We start from the raw sequence: 16,013 nt of genomic DNA, 5'->3' as shown, positions 1-16,013 counted from the left end.
GTATAAACTCATTCCGAAAAATAACAATGAAATGTATGTAAGCTATAAAAAGAACGATGGTACACAAGTTAAAGTTCCATTAGACAACAACTGCTACTTAAACTTATATGGAGACGAACAAAAGAAATATTTCCGAGTTTATGAAATGACAGATATGACATTGCCTGACCCATCTCCAGCACCATACTATTATGACTATGGAGATGACAACAGAACACCACATGTAGATGAACAAAAGCTAACATTATATTTAGATTTTTATAGATATAAAAGATATAATGCAATAGAAAAAACGAGAATAGTATACTATTATGAAGATGACAGAAATAAATATTATAGTCAAGATTTTACCTACCCTGAAAACATAAGATTATATTATAAAAAATATTCTGACACAAACCAGAAGAAACCTGAAATAGTTACACTATATCTTAAGTTCAAAAGAGACAATCCTATAATATCTCATATGTTTGATTTAATGAACCCAGTAGGTTCTATTTATACATCTATGGATGCAAGAGGTCCTCAAGTAATGTTTGGTGTTGGTGCATGGGAACAAATAGTTGACAGGTTTTTGTATTGTGCAAACTCTTCAAAGGAAACAGGAGGAAGTAAAACGATTTCAGGTGAAAATTTACCTGCGCACAGTCACTACGTAAGTTTAACTACATCTCGAGAAGGTGGGCATAGGCATAAATATTGGGATTGGACAGGAATGACAAAAGGTAAAGGATATGATGTTAAAGACAACGTTCAGTTTGCTATAAATTGTTACTTGGATAACACTGAGGTAGGAGGAGACCATACACATTTCGTTTCAGGGTATACGCAAACAACGGGACAAAGTAAAGACTACATGCCACCTTACATGACAGTTTACGCATGGTATAGAATTGCTTAGTCGTCATTTTCAACTTCTTTAGCATATTCGTCAGGAGTTGTCTTATATTTGTTAGGAACTGTCTTTGAAAGTATACCACCTTGAACTTTGACAAGTTTGAAACGAGGTCTGGCAATAGTAGTTTTATCTTCTGCTTGCAGTCTGTACATTTTGCCATGTTTGCCTAAAACTTCATAATATTCTCTTGTATACTTTCTTCTATTTTTACGAACACGAATGTGAGTACCTGTCGGGTTCCCATTGTTGTCATAGTCAATAGTATTTTCATATGGGTCGCGTTTAGGTATTTCTATTTTTACTTTGTCACCTTTCTGAAGTTTGAAGCCCGGCATTCTTTCTTGTTTGTCTCTTTTGACTAAATTATTAAATATATAGTCTTTCTCTAAGTCAGGGTTGTTTTTCATTTCTTCGGGGGAGTGGTTTCCCAAACCTTTTTGTTTACGGCTATTGTAAATATTTAAAACTTGTCTCATCTTTGCCATGGAGAAGTGTCTATACTTGTCGTCATATGGCATTTCATTTGCTTCACCACCTTGTGGTTGGTTTAAGTCTCTTAACATTTTTATACATCCGTCAATGACACCAAGAGCAGAATGGTTTTGGTCGACAATGAAATATTGGTTTACATTTTTTGAACGCAGATAGTTTTTAATATCGTCTGATTTGAAAGAACTTTCACAGTCAGATGTCAGTTTTGTTGGATGGTATTTGTCAACAAATATTGTCAAAGCTGCTAAGATATCTAAAATATTTTTGGACTGTAATGGTATGGCTTCACAGTATCTTGTGTTTTGACCGACAAATATTAGCCAGTATGGTGGTCCATCTGTTCTAACTCTCGGAATGTTTTCCAAGATATCCATAAACCAAGCATTTGGTGTTGAACTAAAGATTTTTACCATGAGTGCTTTTTTTGTTGCCTTAGAAACATAGGGGTCCTTGTTTGGATTCGTCATTTTTTAACCCATAAGAAATGGGTTTATTTGGCGCGTTAGCAGGAGTTGCATCCAGATTTTTGCCCGCAGTGGGAACAATAGCCAGAGGTGTATTTGGAGTTGGAAGGAAGATTTTGAGTACATTAGGTATACTTAAAGAGAAAGCACAACCTATTATACAAACTGTACAGAAAGGTTGGGATGTAGCACGAGATGCAACAAATCTTATTCCAAATCCTGAAACAAGAGGAAAAGTTCAAGGATGGATGGACAATGTAGGAAGACAAGCAGGAAACTATTATAACAAAGCAAATGACTACTATAACCAAGCAGGACACTATATGGACCAAGGTGAAAGATTCTTTAACAGAGGATATAACCATGCACAACAGTGGGTAAACAATAACCAACCTCAACCGCCTCAAACGTGGGGAATGTAAAATTTTTTATTGAGATGAAATGAACAATACAGCATTGAGACAAATGGGTTCAAGATGGATTTGTCGACTTCCAGCAGTTACACAACGTGTTTGTCAAGTTCTTCCTATACCTCAGGAAGTTTTAGACCGACTTAAAAAACAACAACAACCAGTTGAAAACAAACCAAACTAAAATTTTTTACTGAGATGAAATGACCGAAGAAGTTGAAACGGTAGATTTGACACCACAAACAAAAAGTTCAGAACCATTGTCAAAACCTGTCAAAGAACTTACAGATGAAGAGAAAAATTCAATAATAGAAAGTGCCAGGTCTGGAAATACAAACCCTAACTACAAAGTCACTTTTCATAAAAATGGAACGGCTAGTATCTCAAAAAAGAAACAGACTCTCACAAATAAAATATTGAAGTCTGAAGGAGCTTTCGAGACAACAGATGGAAAAGTTTACTTCACTGACCAACAGTTCATTATAGAACATCTCATTGACTTAGAGTCGAAATATTCTAAACTTTACAACAAACACAAAAAGTTGAAAGGAAAACAAAAACAAATGGCATATGATATTTATGAAGATGTTGACGACACAACTATTCCTGCAAGTGAAGTAAAGTCAAAGGAACCGAAAAGTGACGAAAAACCGATAGAAGAAGAGAAACCAAAAACTGAAGATAAACCAAAACCAAAGTTTAGTTTCCAAACTAAACCAAGTCAACCTTCATTAGCTGGTATGGGTTGGCGTCAAAGACTTATGGTAGCGGGCGGTTATGTAAAGTAAAGAGAAAAAAAATATTTTTTTATTTTTATTTGAAATGTACGCTGAGTTTGTTGGAGAAGACCGTTGGGAAACTTGTTTGTTAGATGAGAAATATGAAATGGCATACCATTTTTAAACCATATATTTTTACATATATTAAATGCTTCAGGTTGAAAAACAAAGAACAAAAGTAGCAGATACAAAACCGTTAGACTATATCTTTACAAATGCTGGTAGGACTATTTCAGATGAGGAAATTTCATCCCGTTCATACAGGTTTGACTATCCAATTCGTTGGCTTCAAAGTCCTTCAGATGCAAAGGCAATAGGATTTAGAAGAGTTTTGTTTTCAAATAGAACTAACGCGTTTATGTTCGCAGTATATTTTCATGGGCAGTATAAAGGTTCTGATGGTCTAATAGACAAATTTGATGAAATGAGGATCTTTACAGTTCGTTCAGACGAAAGTCTTGAGAAAACTCTAAATGACTTTCAAACTCAAATGAACAAATACTATTGGGAATTTCAAGAAAAATACGACTCTTTACTAAATGGAACATACTATCTGAAACTAGAATATGACAAGATGAACTCCACCGTTTCATTTCAAAAGATTGAAATTAACCCTCCAAGAGATACGGAGTTTTTATTTTGGGGAGTAGACAAACGTTCTTGGGCACAATTTCTTCGGTTACTAAACCAGAACGAACCATTACCACCAGATGGTCCATTTCAATTTATACATCCACCAGCAGATTTGACAGTTTATAGAAACGTGTTCGACCCTCAAAATGTTATGTGCCATGCAAGTTTCAGTTCAAGCAACAATAGTTTTCTATGTATTGGTAAGGACGTTTATGACTTTGCTTCTAAATTCTACGAACCACCTAGTAACAGTTTCTCTGACTTTCAAGTTTGGTTCACAACAAATGGTGTGCAGCATATAATACCATTGTACTATGACTTTTATCTCGAATTGTCTTTCATATACAACTACGGAAAAGTGCTGAAAAAGTATTGAAAAATATAATTTAGGTGAAGAGGTGAGATCTCACCTCTTTTCTCACCTGTTTTTTCACCCGTTGAATTTTCATGAAATTCCTTAAGATAGAAAAAAGTGAGTTAAAATGAGATGTTTACTGAGGGGGTCCGACGGTTAAGCCACAAACGAATGTCCGACGTACCACCAAAAAATATATTTTAGGTGAAGTGGTGAGATCTCACCTCTTTTTTCACCTCTTTTCTCACCCGTTGAATTTTCATGAATTTTCCCGAAATAAAATAAAAAGTTGGTTTTTTAAAAAAATATTTTTTATTTTTATTGTAAGAACTGAAATGACAGTCGAAGCAAAAACGTTCACGAACAAATCTAATGGCGAAACATTCACAAAAGGCACTTACAACGGTATTGAAGTCTTACGTAGAGACAAGGATGGTTATATAAATGTAACAAAGATGTGTCAGCAGTTTAGGAAAGACTTTAGAAAGTTGTTGGAAAATAAGTCCTGGGAAGAGTATTATAAGGCATTTTGTGAAGAATATACCAACCGCCGGAATTCCGGCGGTTGCTTTTTATACAAAATTCATGCAGGAATTCCTGATGAAATCAAACAGGTTAGAGGAACGTATGCAGACCCAAGACTTATAAACTATATAGCAATGTGGGCTTCTCCAAAATATTGCATAGCAGTTGGAAAAATTATGGACTCCATAGACAAGAAAGTTCATGAGAAGTTAGATGAAGAAGAACTCGAAGATACAGTAGAGAATGCTAAACCTTTGTTCGAACAAGAAGTTAGAAAAATGTGCGAAAAACATTTAGAACATGAACATGAGATGTGTTATGGTTATAGAGATTCTCCATACGAACTAGACCAATGGGAACAAGAAGATTTAAAGAGAGAATTTAGAGAATATGAACTCGCTAAGATAGCATTTGAAGCTGCAGAAAAGAAGTTAAAAGTTTGGGGTCGTTTTGTACAAAAATATTGTGAGTAAATGAACCATTTATTTTTATTGAATTCGGCAAAAATATATTTTAGGGTAGATGGTTTTTAGGTGTCACCAGGTCCCTCGGTCCCTCGGTCCCTCGGTTAAACGAACTTCTCTGAAAAAATGAGACAACATGACATTTAGACAACAACACAGGAAATAAACTTCTTCGTATATGTTTTGTCAAGACTTCTTCGTATTCTTTCACCCGTTGAATTTTGTATAAAAAGCAACCGCCGGAATTCCGGCGGTTGGTATATTCTTCACAAAATGCTTGTTTTGTCATGACTTCATCGTATATGTTTTGAAGAACTGAAGGTGTCACCAGGTCCCTCGGTCCCTCGGTCCCTCGGTCATTTTAACTTCTCTGAAAAAGTGTGACAACATGACATTTTGACAACAGTCCAGGAAATAAACTTCTTCTTCGTAAATGTTTTGTCATGACTTCTTCGTAAATGTTTTGTCAAGACTTCATCGTATATGTTTTGTCAAGGTTTCATCGTATATGTTTTGTCAAGGTTTCATCGTAAATGTTTTGTCAAGACTTCTTCATCGTATATGTTTTGTCAAGGTTTCATCGTAAATGTTTTGTCAAGACTTCTTCATCGTAAATGTTTTGTCATGACTTCTTCATCGTAATGAGCGTAAAGGACCCAAAAATAAAGTTTAGGTGAAGAGGTGCGATCTCACCTCCTTTTTCACCTGTTTTTTCACCTGTTGAATTTTCATGACTTCTTCATCGTATATGTTTTGTCATGACTTCATCGTACATGTTTTGTCAAGACTTCATCGTATATGTTTTGTCAAGACTTCATCGTACATGTTTTGTCATGACTTCATCGTATATGTTTTGTCACCCGTTGAATTTTGTATAAAAAGCAACCGCCGGAATTCCGGCGGTTGGTATATTCTTCACAAAATGCTTGTTTTGAGGTCGAGCCACTTTTGGCTCCACCGTATTTTTCAACCAAAACTCATGAATTTTCCCGAAATAAAAAATAAAGTTAGTTTTTTTAAAAAAATATTTTTTATTTTTATTGTAAGAACATGTTAGCAACAACAGCACCAAACTCGTTAGTCATGAACCCAACATCTATGTTAGTAGAGATGAAAAGCTTCATTCCTTCTTCATATACTTTCGAAACAGAAATCCAGAAGATAAAGCAGGAACTTCTCCAAGGAGATTTAGATTGCACTGCAAAAGATGAAACAAATGAAGAATATCTTTATGAAATGCAGGATATTATTGACCATCTACCTAAACTTCCTGAAATACAACAACAAAAGCTCACTATTCCTGAATTCGATGAAATAGAAGTCAGACCAACCGACTCAGTAGAAATAAAGAAGTTCATACGTAATGTAAACTATGAGTTTCTAGGATTTCATTGCAACCACAAAGTCATGGACAAAGACTGCGATATGGTATATAAGAACATCTCTGACATATATAAATCTGGGGAGTTTAAGACCTACGACAACTTTGTTTCGTTAGTTGCTGAATGTGTATGGCAGATAAGAGATAAAGATAGAAGAGGTAAGGTATGGAACGAACAAATAAAACCCGCAACTTTTGAGTTAAAGAAAACCATTGACGCTATAGTTGTACTTGCAGGTCAAATTTCAATGTACAATGCTAAAATGAACCCACAATGTTCTAAATGTAAAGCAGCAATGAGGAAATATAACTACTCCGTCAAAGAGATAGAACGTATGAGAAACGACTATGCAGACTTAAAGAAAGAAGCAGAGAAACCAGCAGAAGATAAAATGGGCATGTTGACATTTCTAAACAAAAACTATCCAACTGCTGACGATTTCCTTCTTTCAGATGTCAAGAAGAAATATAAAGATACATTCAATATTGTGAAAACTTTTGACATACTGACAGAAGAAATAGAAGCTACAAAACTGTTTAGAATTTCAAATATACATCGTACAATTCATGTAAAACGCTTGTGAAAAAAACAGGTGAAAAAACAGGTGAGATCGCACCTCTTCACCTAAAATATATTTTTGCTGAGTAAAATGACCAAATTTCATTATATAACTGTTATTTTTTTACGAAGAGAACTTTGACACTTCGTCAAAAAAATCCCTGAAATCATATCTTTTATACAAAATTCAAGAGGTGAAAAAACAGGTGAAAAAGGAGGTGAGATCGCACCTCTTCACCTAAAATATATTTTTGTCTGATTTACGCTCATGTTTGACAAAACATTTACACTCATTTCGATGAAATCATGACAAAACATATACGAAGAAGTTTATTTCCTGTGTTGTTGTCAAAATGTCATGTTGTCACCATTTTCAAAAAGATGTTAGTTGACCGAGGGACCGAGGGACCGAGGGACCTGGTGACACCTAAAATATATTTTTGCTGAAAAAATGACCAAATTTCATTATATAACTGTTATTTTTTGACGAAGAGAACTTTTGCACTTCGTAAAAAAAATCCCTGAAAATCGTAAAAAAATGACCAAATTTCATGATATAACTGTATTTTTTTTACGAAGAGAACTTTTGCACTTCGTCAAAAAAATCCCTGAAATCGTGAAAAAATGACCAAATTTCATGATATAACTGTATTTTTTTTACGAAGAGAACTTTTGCACTTCGTCAAAAAAATCCCTGAAATCATATCTTTTATACAAGATAGAAAATCTTACTCGCCTAAAACTCATGAAAATCGTAAAAAAATGCGAGTAGTAAAAAAAACCCACTCGCCTAAAACTCATGAAAATCGTGAAAAAATGACCAAATTTCATTATATAACTGTTATTTTTGACGAAGAGAACTTTTGCACTTCGTTTAAAATACACTATTTTTGTGTTATTTTTGACGAAGAGAACTTTTGCACTTCGTTTAAAATACACTATTTTTGTGTTATTTTTGACGAAGAGAACTTTTGCACTTCGTAAAAAAAATCCCTGAAATCATATCTTTTATACAAGATAGAAAAAATAAAGTTAGTTTTTTAAAAAAAATTTTTTTTATTTTGTATGTAAGAAACAGAAAATGACAAACATTGAGTTTGAAACAGTTAGAAAGATAGACAATGACACCAAAATGGTTAGAATAGGTGATTTAAACGTAAGATACTCAAAGAAATACAACAAATATTCTTTGTCAGACATTCTAACACTATCTGGAAAGAAAACATCCCACGACTGGGTTAGAACTGCTTCTACTCAGAAAATTTTGACAAGAAATCCTGAGCTTATGATATCGGTAAGATTCTATGGAACTGCAGCATATCTCATCGACAAAAGTCTTATACCAATAGTTTTGTTATGGTTAGACCCAGTTGTTGGATATAACTTCATAACATATGGTTCATTCGATACGGAACGTTGCAGTGAAGGCTTACTTTACATCGTTCAGAAACCGAAGGACTTCAATACAAAGAGATATAAGATAGGAAGAACATATAATATAACTAAAAGATATGACAGTATAGTCAATAGAGTTAAGGTTGTGTTCGTTAACGATATGAGAGCTGCAGAAACAGAACTACTTGAAAAGTTTGAGAAAATGTATGGTGCTCCCATAAAAGGTAAAGAAACGTTTGAAGTAGATGAGATAGGTAAAGCTATAAAATTATTTGACGAAGTTGCTGAAAAATACATGTAAAGCGTTTATTTTTGGTCTTTTGTGAAAGTCAGGAAATAACGCTAATTTTTAAAAAAATATTTTTTTTATTTTGTATGTAAGGACAGATATGACAACAACAGAGAACACAACAACTGCTATCGTCCATGAAGACATAAATGAAGAATATGAGTACATACAATATAACAAACAGTTACGTCTCATTCGTTCGGTCAAAGACGACATGTACCAAATGCAAAGTATTTTGACAGCATGTTTTGCACCAGATACTAAGAAACCACAAGACTGGTTTGAATTAAATAGCACTCATGAACTCCTCAGTGAGTTTGAACATGTAGAACTTAAAAAGATGTACCAAGACAGACAAAACTTACCATCACATCTAAAAGGTATATATGTTCATAAGTTCCTAGTTAGTTCAATAGCAATGTGGGCTTCACCTCGTTATGCAATCTACATACTTATGCTACTTGACGAACTTTGTACAAAGCAGAGAGAAGATATGATGAAAGAAGACAAAAACATACAGAAAAGAATACCACGTTCGGTACCAAAAGGAAAGGAAAAGAACTATAAGTATATGATTTATACTGAAGAGATGGAAAATGAAGAAGACAGAGATATGGTTATGTTGCATTTAGTCAGAAGAAACAACAAAAGCTTTTACGACCTTGCTAAGATTTACAAATCTGACAGAAATTGGTTCTATCGCGAAAACTTACCGATTTCAATGACACCAAATGAAGATGTGAAACAAATAGTTCAAGATACGTTACCTCAAACACACTATGATATTAAAGGTTGTACAATACTTACCTTCAAAGAAGATTTGCCGCTACTGAAAGAAAAAATAACAGAGTATTTTGACAACTTTAAACAAGCAGAGTAAATGAACCATTTATTTTTACGCTTGACTTCAGATGGCTCAGGTAGCTCTATAAGGTAAATTGTCTTGTCAAATCCTTCTGGCATTCCAAGTTCTTCCTTCCGACATTCCAAGTTCTTCCATCCGACATTCCAAGTTCTTCCTTCCAACAGGGAAAAAATTTCCTTCAGACAGGAAAAAAATTTCCTTCAGACAGGAAAAAAATTTCCTGTTGTTCGTCCGTAAACCATTCAAATTTTCGAAAATTGAGAACTTTTTGGTCGAACGACAGAAAAAATTTTTCCTTCAGACAGGAAAAAAATTTTCCTTCCAACAGGAAGAACTCTTCCTTCCGACAGAAAAAGTTCTTCCTTCCGACAGGACACAAACGAATGTCCGACGTACCACCAACCGAGTCCATTCCAAAGCCAGAAGAACCGACAGCCCCAGCACCACAACAGACTAAGACTAAACACTTAGATTTTTCAAGCTTGACTTTTTACAATTTGAACTTTGTTTGCGTAGATATGAATTCTGAAAGAAGTATGAGGGTCTTGTATGACTTTGTACTTCTCCCATAGTTCATGTCTGTCAAACTTACCTGCCATGGACTCTTTCATAAGTTCCATGAAATCGTCTTCGGACAATCCGGGGAAAAGTACAATGTCAGTAAGTATTCTCTTTACATCCTTACTTAAACTCTTGGCTGTCTGTACACAAATGACAACTGAGATGTTAAAGTGTCTGAGCTTCTTAAGAATTCGACACATGTCTTGTTCTCTGTTCTTTAACAAAGGATGAGAGGCGAAATCATCTAAGATAAGAAGACATCTGTGAGGGTATGTCTTCCAATCGTAAGATTGCAATTTCTTCGAAATGTATTCTATCTCTTTCTGTTTGTTTCTGAAGTGTTTCTTCTCTAATATTCTCTGCATTTCCTCATTTGGGTCTTTAAACTTCGAATTTATATACTCATTTATAGCATTATACTTCAAACTCTTCTTTGGTACTTCTTTATCCAATCTAACAACTCAGAGTCTTTTATACATACTAACTTAGACTTTTTATAATATCTTTGAACGAATTGACGGTTTGGTCAAAATTGACCAGAAGTACTACAAATAACAACTAACTCATAGAATGGGTTCTTCTCATCTAGTTCTTGTTGTTGTGCAGCATTTTAAGATAAGTGAAAGTCTTACCCGACCCAGGTGGTGCAATTAGACCTGTTATACCATTCTGAGCAAATAAGAACTTGTCATGTATGGGTTTTTATCTGAGCATTTTCCAACTTCCTCTTGTTCTTGTTTAAAACATTCTCAAATTTTTGTCAATGTCAGCAAACTTTTTTCTAACATATTTTTTAGAAAAATTAAAATTTTTATCTTTTAGAAAATGTCTAGCGATTTCGCTATCTATATTCGAGACAAGCTTTTCGACAGCAAAACATCTGTCGACCATAAAATCTTACATAGTGTAAACAAGAAAGGTGAATTTGTTCTAAAGTTCTGTTTCTGGGAATATGACAAGAACCAAAAACATTAAGCAGAGAAGTCTTAAAATTTGTCAATGACAGACTTGTTGACAGAGATGACGCCTCTTGGAGAGATGAAGTCCAACAAAACTTCTTAGAATGCAAAAGAAACAATGCACTGTTCTTGAAGATGAAATAGAAAACAGAATAGAAGAGCTATTAAAGGACAAAGAACTTTTACAAAAATATGGTTCTGAGAAGTTTGACATAACTCCACCAGAAAAGAAGAGAGAGAAAAGAAAGAAAAGAAAGTAGAAGAAGAGAAGAAAGAACCTGAACCAGAGAAGAAGAAATTTGACATGTAAAAATAAATTTTATTTTTAGAACATTTCTGGGTCAATGTCAATGTTCTCTTCCTCTTTAGGAGCAAACACTGGCTTAGACTCTAAAATCTTTTTACCCAATTTACCTTGAACTTCTACAACTTTAGACTCATAATATTCATAGTCGTCTGCTTTCTTTGGTTCATAAGGTATAACAAGTTTGTATGCTTTACCTTCTTCGAGTTTTGAGAACCTTCTGTCAAAACTTTCTTTGACTGCTAACAAACCTTCTATGTCTAAGTCTTCAAATTTCGCACCGTTTTTAGTCACAATAGCAAACTTAACTGGTTCGATTCCAAACTTTGCTGAATGAAGACTTTTCAAAATGGTAGAAGTAAACATTCAAATATGTGAATGGGTCTAGTTCTTCTTTAAGTCCTGACATGTACTTGTTTACTGAGATGAATTTTGTCATCTTTCTATCGGATAAAAAATATTTTTTTTTTAAAATTTACTCAGAAAAATTTTTCTTTGTATATACACCATTCTGTACGTCTAAAAGACTTTTGACATTTGCCAAGAATGTTCGTTTAGACGCTGTCATATAACCATACTCTTGACAATATTGTTTATACGAATCGTACAATGACCTTTCATCTAAACACTCAAAGTCAGTTTCATCTATGAACAGTTCATATACACTCTTGTTTGCTTCTAACAATGTTTGTCTCTCTTCGGTATGTGGAATTTGTCTTGGATTGAACTTTGAAATATCTAATGTCATAAAATATGAGAACAAGTGGTTGTAAAAGTCAGATGTCAAAGTTTCTGCTAAGTCGTCAAAATATTCTGTATCTTGCATATGAGAATCTGACGTTCTGACAACTACATATCTTCTGTCAGAACTTTCTAACTTCATCGGAACAACATTGTTTGAAACCATAACGAAGTTTGCAACATTTTCACAAACTCTTTGGTCTTTATATTTTCTTTCAACAACTCCAACTTTGTCTGTTATAAGACTCTTCAAAGCATCTGAGTTCAAAACTTTTGTTGTATCTATACTTTGAAGTTCGTTACATACTATAAGTTTCATATTCTCTATTGAAGAGTTAAATTTACCGCAGATGTTTCTAAGTTTGTCATATTAGGGTTCGAATAGCCCTCTAACAGTTTGCACAAAATATCTGTAAAGAATGTGTTCTTACCTGTTCCTTGTTTTCCAATTATAATGAGAGCAGTTTCATTTTTAGCACTTGGATGTTGTAAGATGTTTGCAAACCAACATAAGATATACTCATAAACCTTTTCGTTTCCATTGCATATAATTTCTTTGACATGGTCTAACCAAGCTTCTATAATATTTTCTTTCCATTCTACTTGTTCATATTTATATCCAGTGAAGATAGAATAGAAGTTTGGAGAAGGTGTATAAAACTTTATACCACGAACTGAAAAATCTTCTAACTTTGACAATAAGATATCCCAAGCATCTAACATCTTCATGCCAACTTGTACGACTTTTATTTTCTTAAGTTTCTGTTTACATTCTTGTTCTGAAACTATTGTTGCTCTTGGTTTGTTAAAGACTACATCCCATTCTTTCATAACATAACATTCTGGGGCAGAGTCGACATAAATGACTAAACGTTTCAAATTCTCGACTGCTTTGTTATAGTCTCTAAATGGACACATATTTCTGAATGCTTGGAAGTCATAAAAATCTGAAACATCTATTCTGTACATTTTTATAAAAATAAAAAAAATATTTTTTTTATTCTTGACTTTGTTGTTCTTGAGCTATTTGTTGTTCTTGAGCTATTTGTTGTTCTTGAGCTATTTGTTGTTGAAGTTGTTCTTGTAATACAATACTTTCACCAGTTGCATCTTCCAATTCGAAACTTTCTGCCGTCATTGACAAATACATAGGACATAAAAGTTTTACAGGAACAAAGTTTGCGTCAACTAAGGTTAAGTTTATGTTTGCTAAAGTGTTTGAGTTTACTAAAGCTGAAAACTCTGCATTCGAATGAACAATAGGCAAACCAGCAGAGAAAGTGTTGTTTATACGCATAAGTATCTTTTGGTCATAGTAGTTTCTGTCGACATTCGAATAACACTTTGAACCTAAGTTTGAAACAATATATAAAATAGGTGTACTTAAAGTCAATGGAACAGACATTCCTTGTATGACACCTTTTCCTGTTATAGGAAACTGTTGGTAGTAAAAACCAGATATAAGTTTTGTATTATAGCTCATATTGTTTATAGTAAACTCAGTCGGACATCCAAACATAATGAAACCTGCTCTAGTTGCAGCACATGTTACACCCGTACTTAAAGTATTAAATAAGTCAACAAAACCTGTTGGTGGTATATCTGAGTAAGTATCTTCAAAGGAGTATTTTTTACCATTCACAACAATAAAATCTTCTGGTGTCAAAAGAGCAAAACAAGCTTTAGTCGTCATTGTGTTTAAAGTTAGTTTACAATATCGTCCTTGAGGACTTTGTAAGTTTGTTGTTATAGAATTATATGACTCAGGGTTTTTAGTCGTAATAGTATAAACCATTGTGTCTTCTGCCATTTACTTAGCAAATAAACTTTAATGAAATGTTGTGGTCGTCAAATATTTTTATAACGTCTGGGAAACTATATTTTAAGTTCAACGTTTCACCTCCTTTCATAACGTATATCTTGTCAATGACATTATATGAAACACCACAGCAACTAACGTCGGGTTCTATTTCTTTGATGTTTATATCGTCTGCCTCTGTCAAAAGTTTCAATAGTTCTTTCAAAACTTCATGAGGTGCAATGACATATGAGTTCACTTTTACAGGGTTGTGTTCGACCAAGTTTAACATTATACCTAAAGCTTGACAAATCTTCTCCTGAGTTTGAAGTTTGTCTTTCAGTTGTTGGTAGTCATTTCGAATATCTGCAACAGAACTTAAGTCTCTGCTAACTTCAGGATATGTTGGTTCTTTTACAGGAACTATTGTTATACCATCTTCGTCTTCGTATGGTTTCCCCACTTCAACATCTCTTTCTTTGACATTGACAATAACACTTTGACTGTTTGTTTGAGTTGGTGAATTTAACTTCACATCTGCCACCGCCATTAAACCTTTTGAAACACTTACGCTTCTATTTTTCGGAAATGACATTTTACTTCGAATAAAAATATGGACGTATTCGGATATCTCTTCGAATTGAAGCAGAACAAAGTTTACACACACAAACAATACAAATACATTGACAGAATAGTTCTTTATACAAACAATGGAAAATGTTATAGAATAGCAGTCTTTGCTGAACCAAAATATTTTCATAAAGCAAAGAAAGTTGGTATAACTGAAATGGTGAAAGTTCTTGAAGCAGACAAAAATATAACAACAAAACTTACAGATATTTCTAAAGGTAAGTTTATAATACAATTTTATGTCAAAACTGGCGTACTGTCAATATTTGACGGAGAGAAGTCAGTTCAAGAACAACTTACTGACCTGCTGCCAAAATCTGCTCGATGGAAGCTGTCGTTATGCCAATCTGAGGAGCCCCAGCAGGTTTCATCGAACGAATCTTCAAAAGAGCATCTTCCGTGAAAAGTGCTATTGGTTTTGTAAACTTCTTTGCTCTCAGTTCATATGGACCGTCTCTGTCACCAGTATATTGTATTTGTACAGTACCAACAGTTGAAATACCACCCATAAAGTCTTCTGAGTCAGCAAATGGAATGCCAAGCCAAAAGTTTGAACGGTCTCCATTTGTATATTGAGTTTTTTGACTTCCTGTATGGGTCCATACTTTCACATATGGCATAATAGAACTTTGCATTTCAGGGTTAATGGTTGTTGTGAAGTTGTTGTTAAAGTTCATAGCATCTAATGTCAAGTTGTATGACCTCATATCTTCAACTGTAGAATATTCTTCTCTTGGATAATATTTGCCATCTATGTTTATATGATATTTAATACCGGGGTTGTAGAAACAAGAATAGTCATTTATAGTTCGTCTGAACAGTACAAACATAGTATCTGCGTGTTTCATTGCAGTTGTTAAAGCAATATCTGTTCTTGCACCTGCGGTTCCTGGATTTTGGTTTCCAACTTCACCTGCAAAGTCTTTGACAGATATTTGGTGTATAGGGAACATAAGTGGAACTGCAATATATTTGGCAGCTAAAGCATTTGAAATATCTGGGTCCAACATATAGACTGCAAGTCTGCTTTCTATTCTCTTGCATTCAAATTTTTCGCATGTAAACCTAACTGGGTCCCAAGCAGTTCCAGCAGCATTGAAATAATACTTTACTTCAGTGTTGAGGTTTGAGAAACCAAAGTCTAAGTCAACTTTGTCTTTGCAAAATTCGGCGAATGACGTTTGATTTGCTCCCTTTACGTCTGTAAGAGTGAATGGGTCTTGTGTTGGTGCAATGACTAAGTTATTTTTGCTTGGAGTAAGTTCGATAGAAATTTTTCCTGCCCAGTTTGGCAAGTATCTTAAAAACCTGAAGATGAGGAAAGATGACAAAGGAACTCTAAGTTTCAGTTTTACTTTAGTGACAGCATTTCCATCTGAACCAGAAAGGTTAACATAAACTCCTGGAACGTTAGGGTCAAGTCTTCTTATTTTCTCAATAGTTGCATACTGGTCTGTTTGTTCTCTAGCTTGTGGTTGTACTGAGTTTCTTAAAGCGAACCATTCATAGTT

General features: G+C 34.1%; 11 protein-coding genes and 2 pseudogenes across 13 annotated transcripts, besides 1 other annotated feature; 8 read left to right on the top strand and 5 right to left on the bottom strand.

The window, feature by feature from the left end:
* Nucleotides 1–16,013: part of a mobile genetic element that runs on past both edges of the window.
* On the top strand, nt 1,875–2,276 carry TVAGG3_0532140 (uncharacterized protein; the record flags this gene model as incomplete). The annotated part of the gene is made up of 1 exon (XM_051237623.1): nt 1,875–2,276. The coding sequence occupies one exon, from the start codon at nt 1,875–1,877 to the stop codon at nt 2,274–2,276; it is 402 nt and encodes a 133-aa protein (XP_051095447.1).
* TVAGG3_0532130 (uncharacterized protein) lies at nt 2,296–2,448 on the top strand (the record flags this gene model as incomplete). Its single annotated transcript, XM_001581982.1, has 1 exon — nt 2,296–2,448. The coding sequence occupies one exon, from the start codon at nt 2,296–2,298 to the stop codon at nt 2,446–2,448; it is 153 nt and encodes a 50-aa protein (XP_001582032.1).
* Nucleotides 2,468–3,052, top strand: TVAGG3_0532120 (phage tail repeat-like family; the record flags this gene model as incomplete). Its single annotated transcript, XM_051237622.1, has 1 exon — nt 2,468–3,052. One exon carries the CDS (start codon nt 2,468–2,470, stop codon nt 3,050–3,052), a length of 585 nt encoding a protein of 194 aa, XP_051095446.1.
* On the top strand, nt 3,192–4,052 carry TVAGG3_0532110 (uncharacterized protein; the record flags this gene model as incomplete). The annotated part of the gene is made up of 1 exon (XM_051237621.1): nt 3,192–4,052. The coding sequence occupies one exon, from the start codon at nt 3,192–3,194 to the stop codon at nt 4,050–4,052; it is 861 nt and encodes a 286-aa protein (XP_051095445.1).
* TVAGG3_0532100 (uncharacterized protein) lies at nt 4,367–5,029 on the top strand (the record flags this gene model as incomplete). Its single annotated transcript, XM_051237620.1, has 1 exon — nt 4,367–5,029. The coding sequence occupies one exon, from the start codon at nt 4,367–4,369 to the stop codon at nt 5,027–5,029; it is 663 nt and encodes a 220-aa protein (XP_051095444.1).
* TVAGG3_0532090 (organellar and viral DNA polymerase type B) lies at nt 6,071–6,985 on the top strand (the record flags this gene model as incomplete). The annotated part of the gene is made up of 1 exon (XM_001581981.1): nt 6,071–6,985. The coding sequence occupies one exon, from the start codon at nt 6,071–6,073 to the stop codon at nt 6,983–6,985; it is 915 nt and encodes a 304-aa protein (XP_001582031.1).
* Nucleotides 8,042–8,656, top strand: TVAGG3_0532080 (organellar and viral DNA polymerase type B; the record flags this gene model as incomplete). The annotated part of the gene is made up of 1 exon (XM_051237619.1): nt 8,042–8,656. One exon carries the CDS (start codon nt 8,042–8,044, stop codon nt 8,654–8,656), a length of 615 nt encoding a protein of 204 aa, XP_051095443.1.
* On the top strand, nt 8,745–9,524 carry TVAGG3_0532070 (KilA, N-terminal/APSES-type HTH, DNA-binding family; the record flags this gene model as incomplete). The annotated part of the gene is made up of 1 exon (XM_051237618.1): nt 8,745–9,524. One exon carries the CDS (start codon nt 8,745–8,747, stop codon nt 9,522–9,524), a length of 780 nt encoding a protein of 259 aa, XP_051095442.1.
* On the bottom strand, nt 9,986–10,270 carry TVAGG3_0532060 (protein of unknown function, DUF4106 family; the record flags this gene model as incomplete). Its single annotated transcript, XM_051237617.1, has 1 exon — nt 9,986–10,270. The coding sequence occupies one exon, from the start codon at nt 10,268–10,270 to the stop codon at nt 9,986–9,988; it is 285 nt and encodes a 94-aa protein (XP_051095441.1).
* On the bottom strand, nt 11,355–11,772 carry TVAGG3_0532050 (annotated as a pseudogene). The gene has a single exon. A coding segment is annotated over exon 1 (418 nt).
* TVAGG3_0532040 lies at nt 11,809–13,043 on the bottom strand (annotated as a pseudogene). The gene has a single exon. A coding segment is annotated over exon 1 (1,235 nt).
* Nucleotides 13,072–13,884, bottom strand: TVAGG3_0532030 (uncharacterized protein; the record flags this gene model as incomplete). Its single annotated transcript, XM_051237616.1, has 1 exon — nt 13,072–13,884. The coding sequence occupies one exon, from the start codon at nt 13,882–13,884 to the stop codon at nt 13,072–13,074; it is 813 nt and encodes a 270-aa protein (XP_051095440.1).
* On the bottom strand, nt 13,889–14,422 carry TVAGG3_0532020 (protein of unknown function, DUF4106 family; the record flags this gene model as incomplete). The annotated part of the gene is made up of 1 exon (XM_051237615.1): nt 13,889–14,422. The coding sequence occupies one exon, from the start codon at nt 14,420–14,422 to the stop codon at nt 13,889–13,891; it is 534 nt and encodes a 177-aa protein (XP_051095439.1).

This window comes from Trichomonas vaginalis, chromosome II (genome assembly GCF_026262505.1).
Source record: "Trichomonas vaginalis G3 chromosome II, whole genome shotgun sequence".
In the NCBI taxonomy this organism is placed as follows: domain Eukaryota; phylum Parabasalia; order Trichomonadida; family Trichomonadidae; genus Trichomonas; species Trichomonas vaginalis.
The sequence above is the reverse complement of the archived record's forward strand: the minus strand, read 5'-3'. Positions and strand labels throughout refer to the sequence as shown.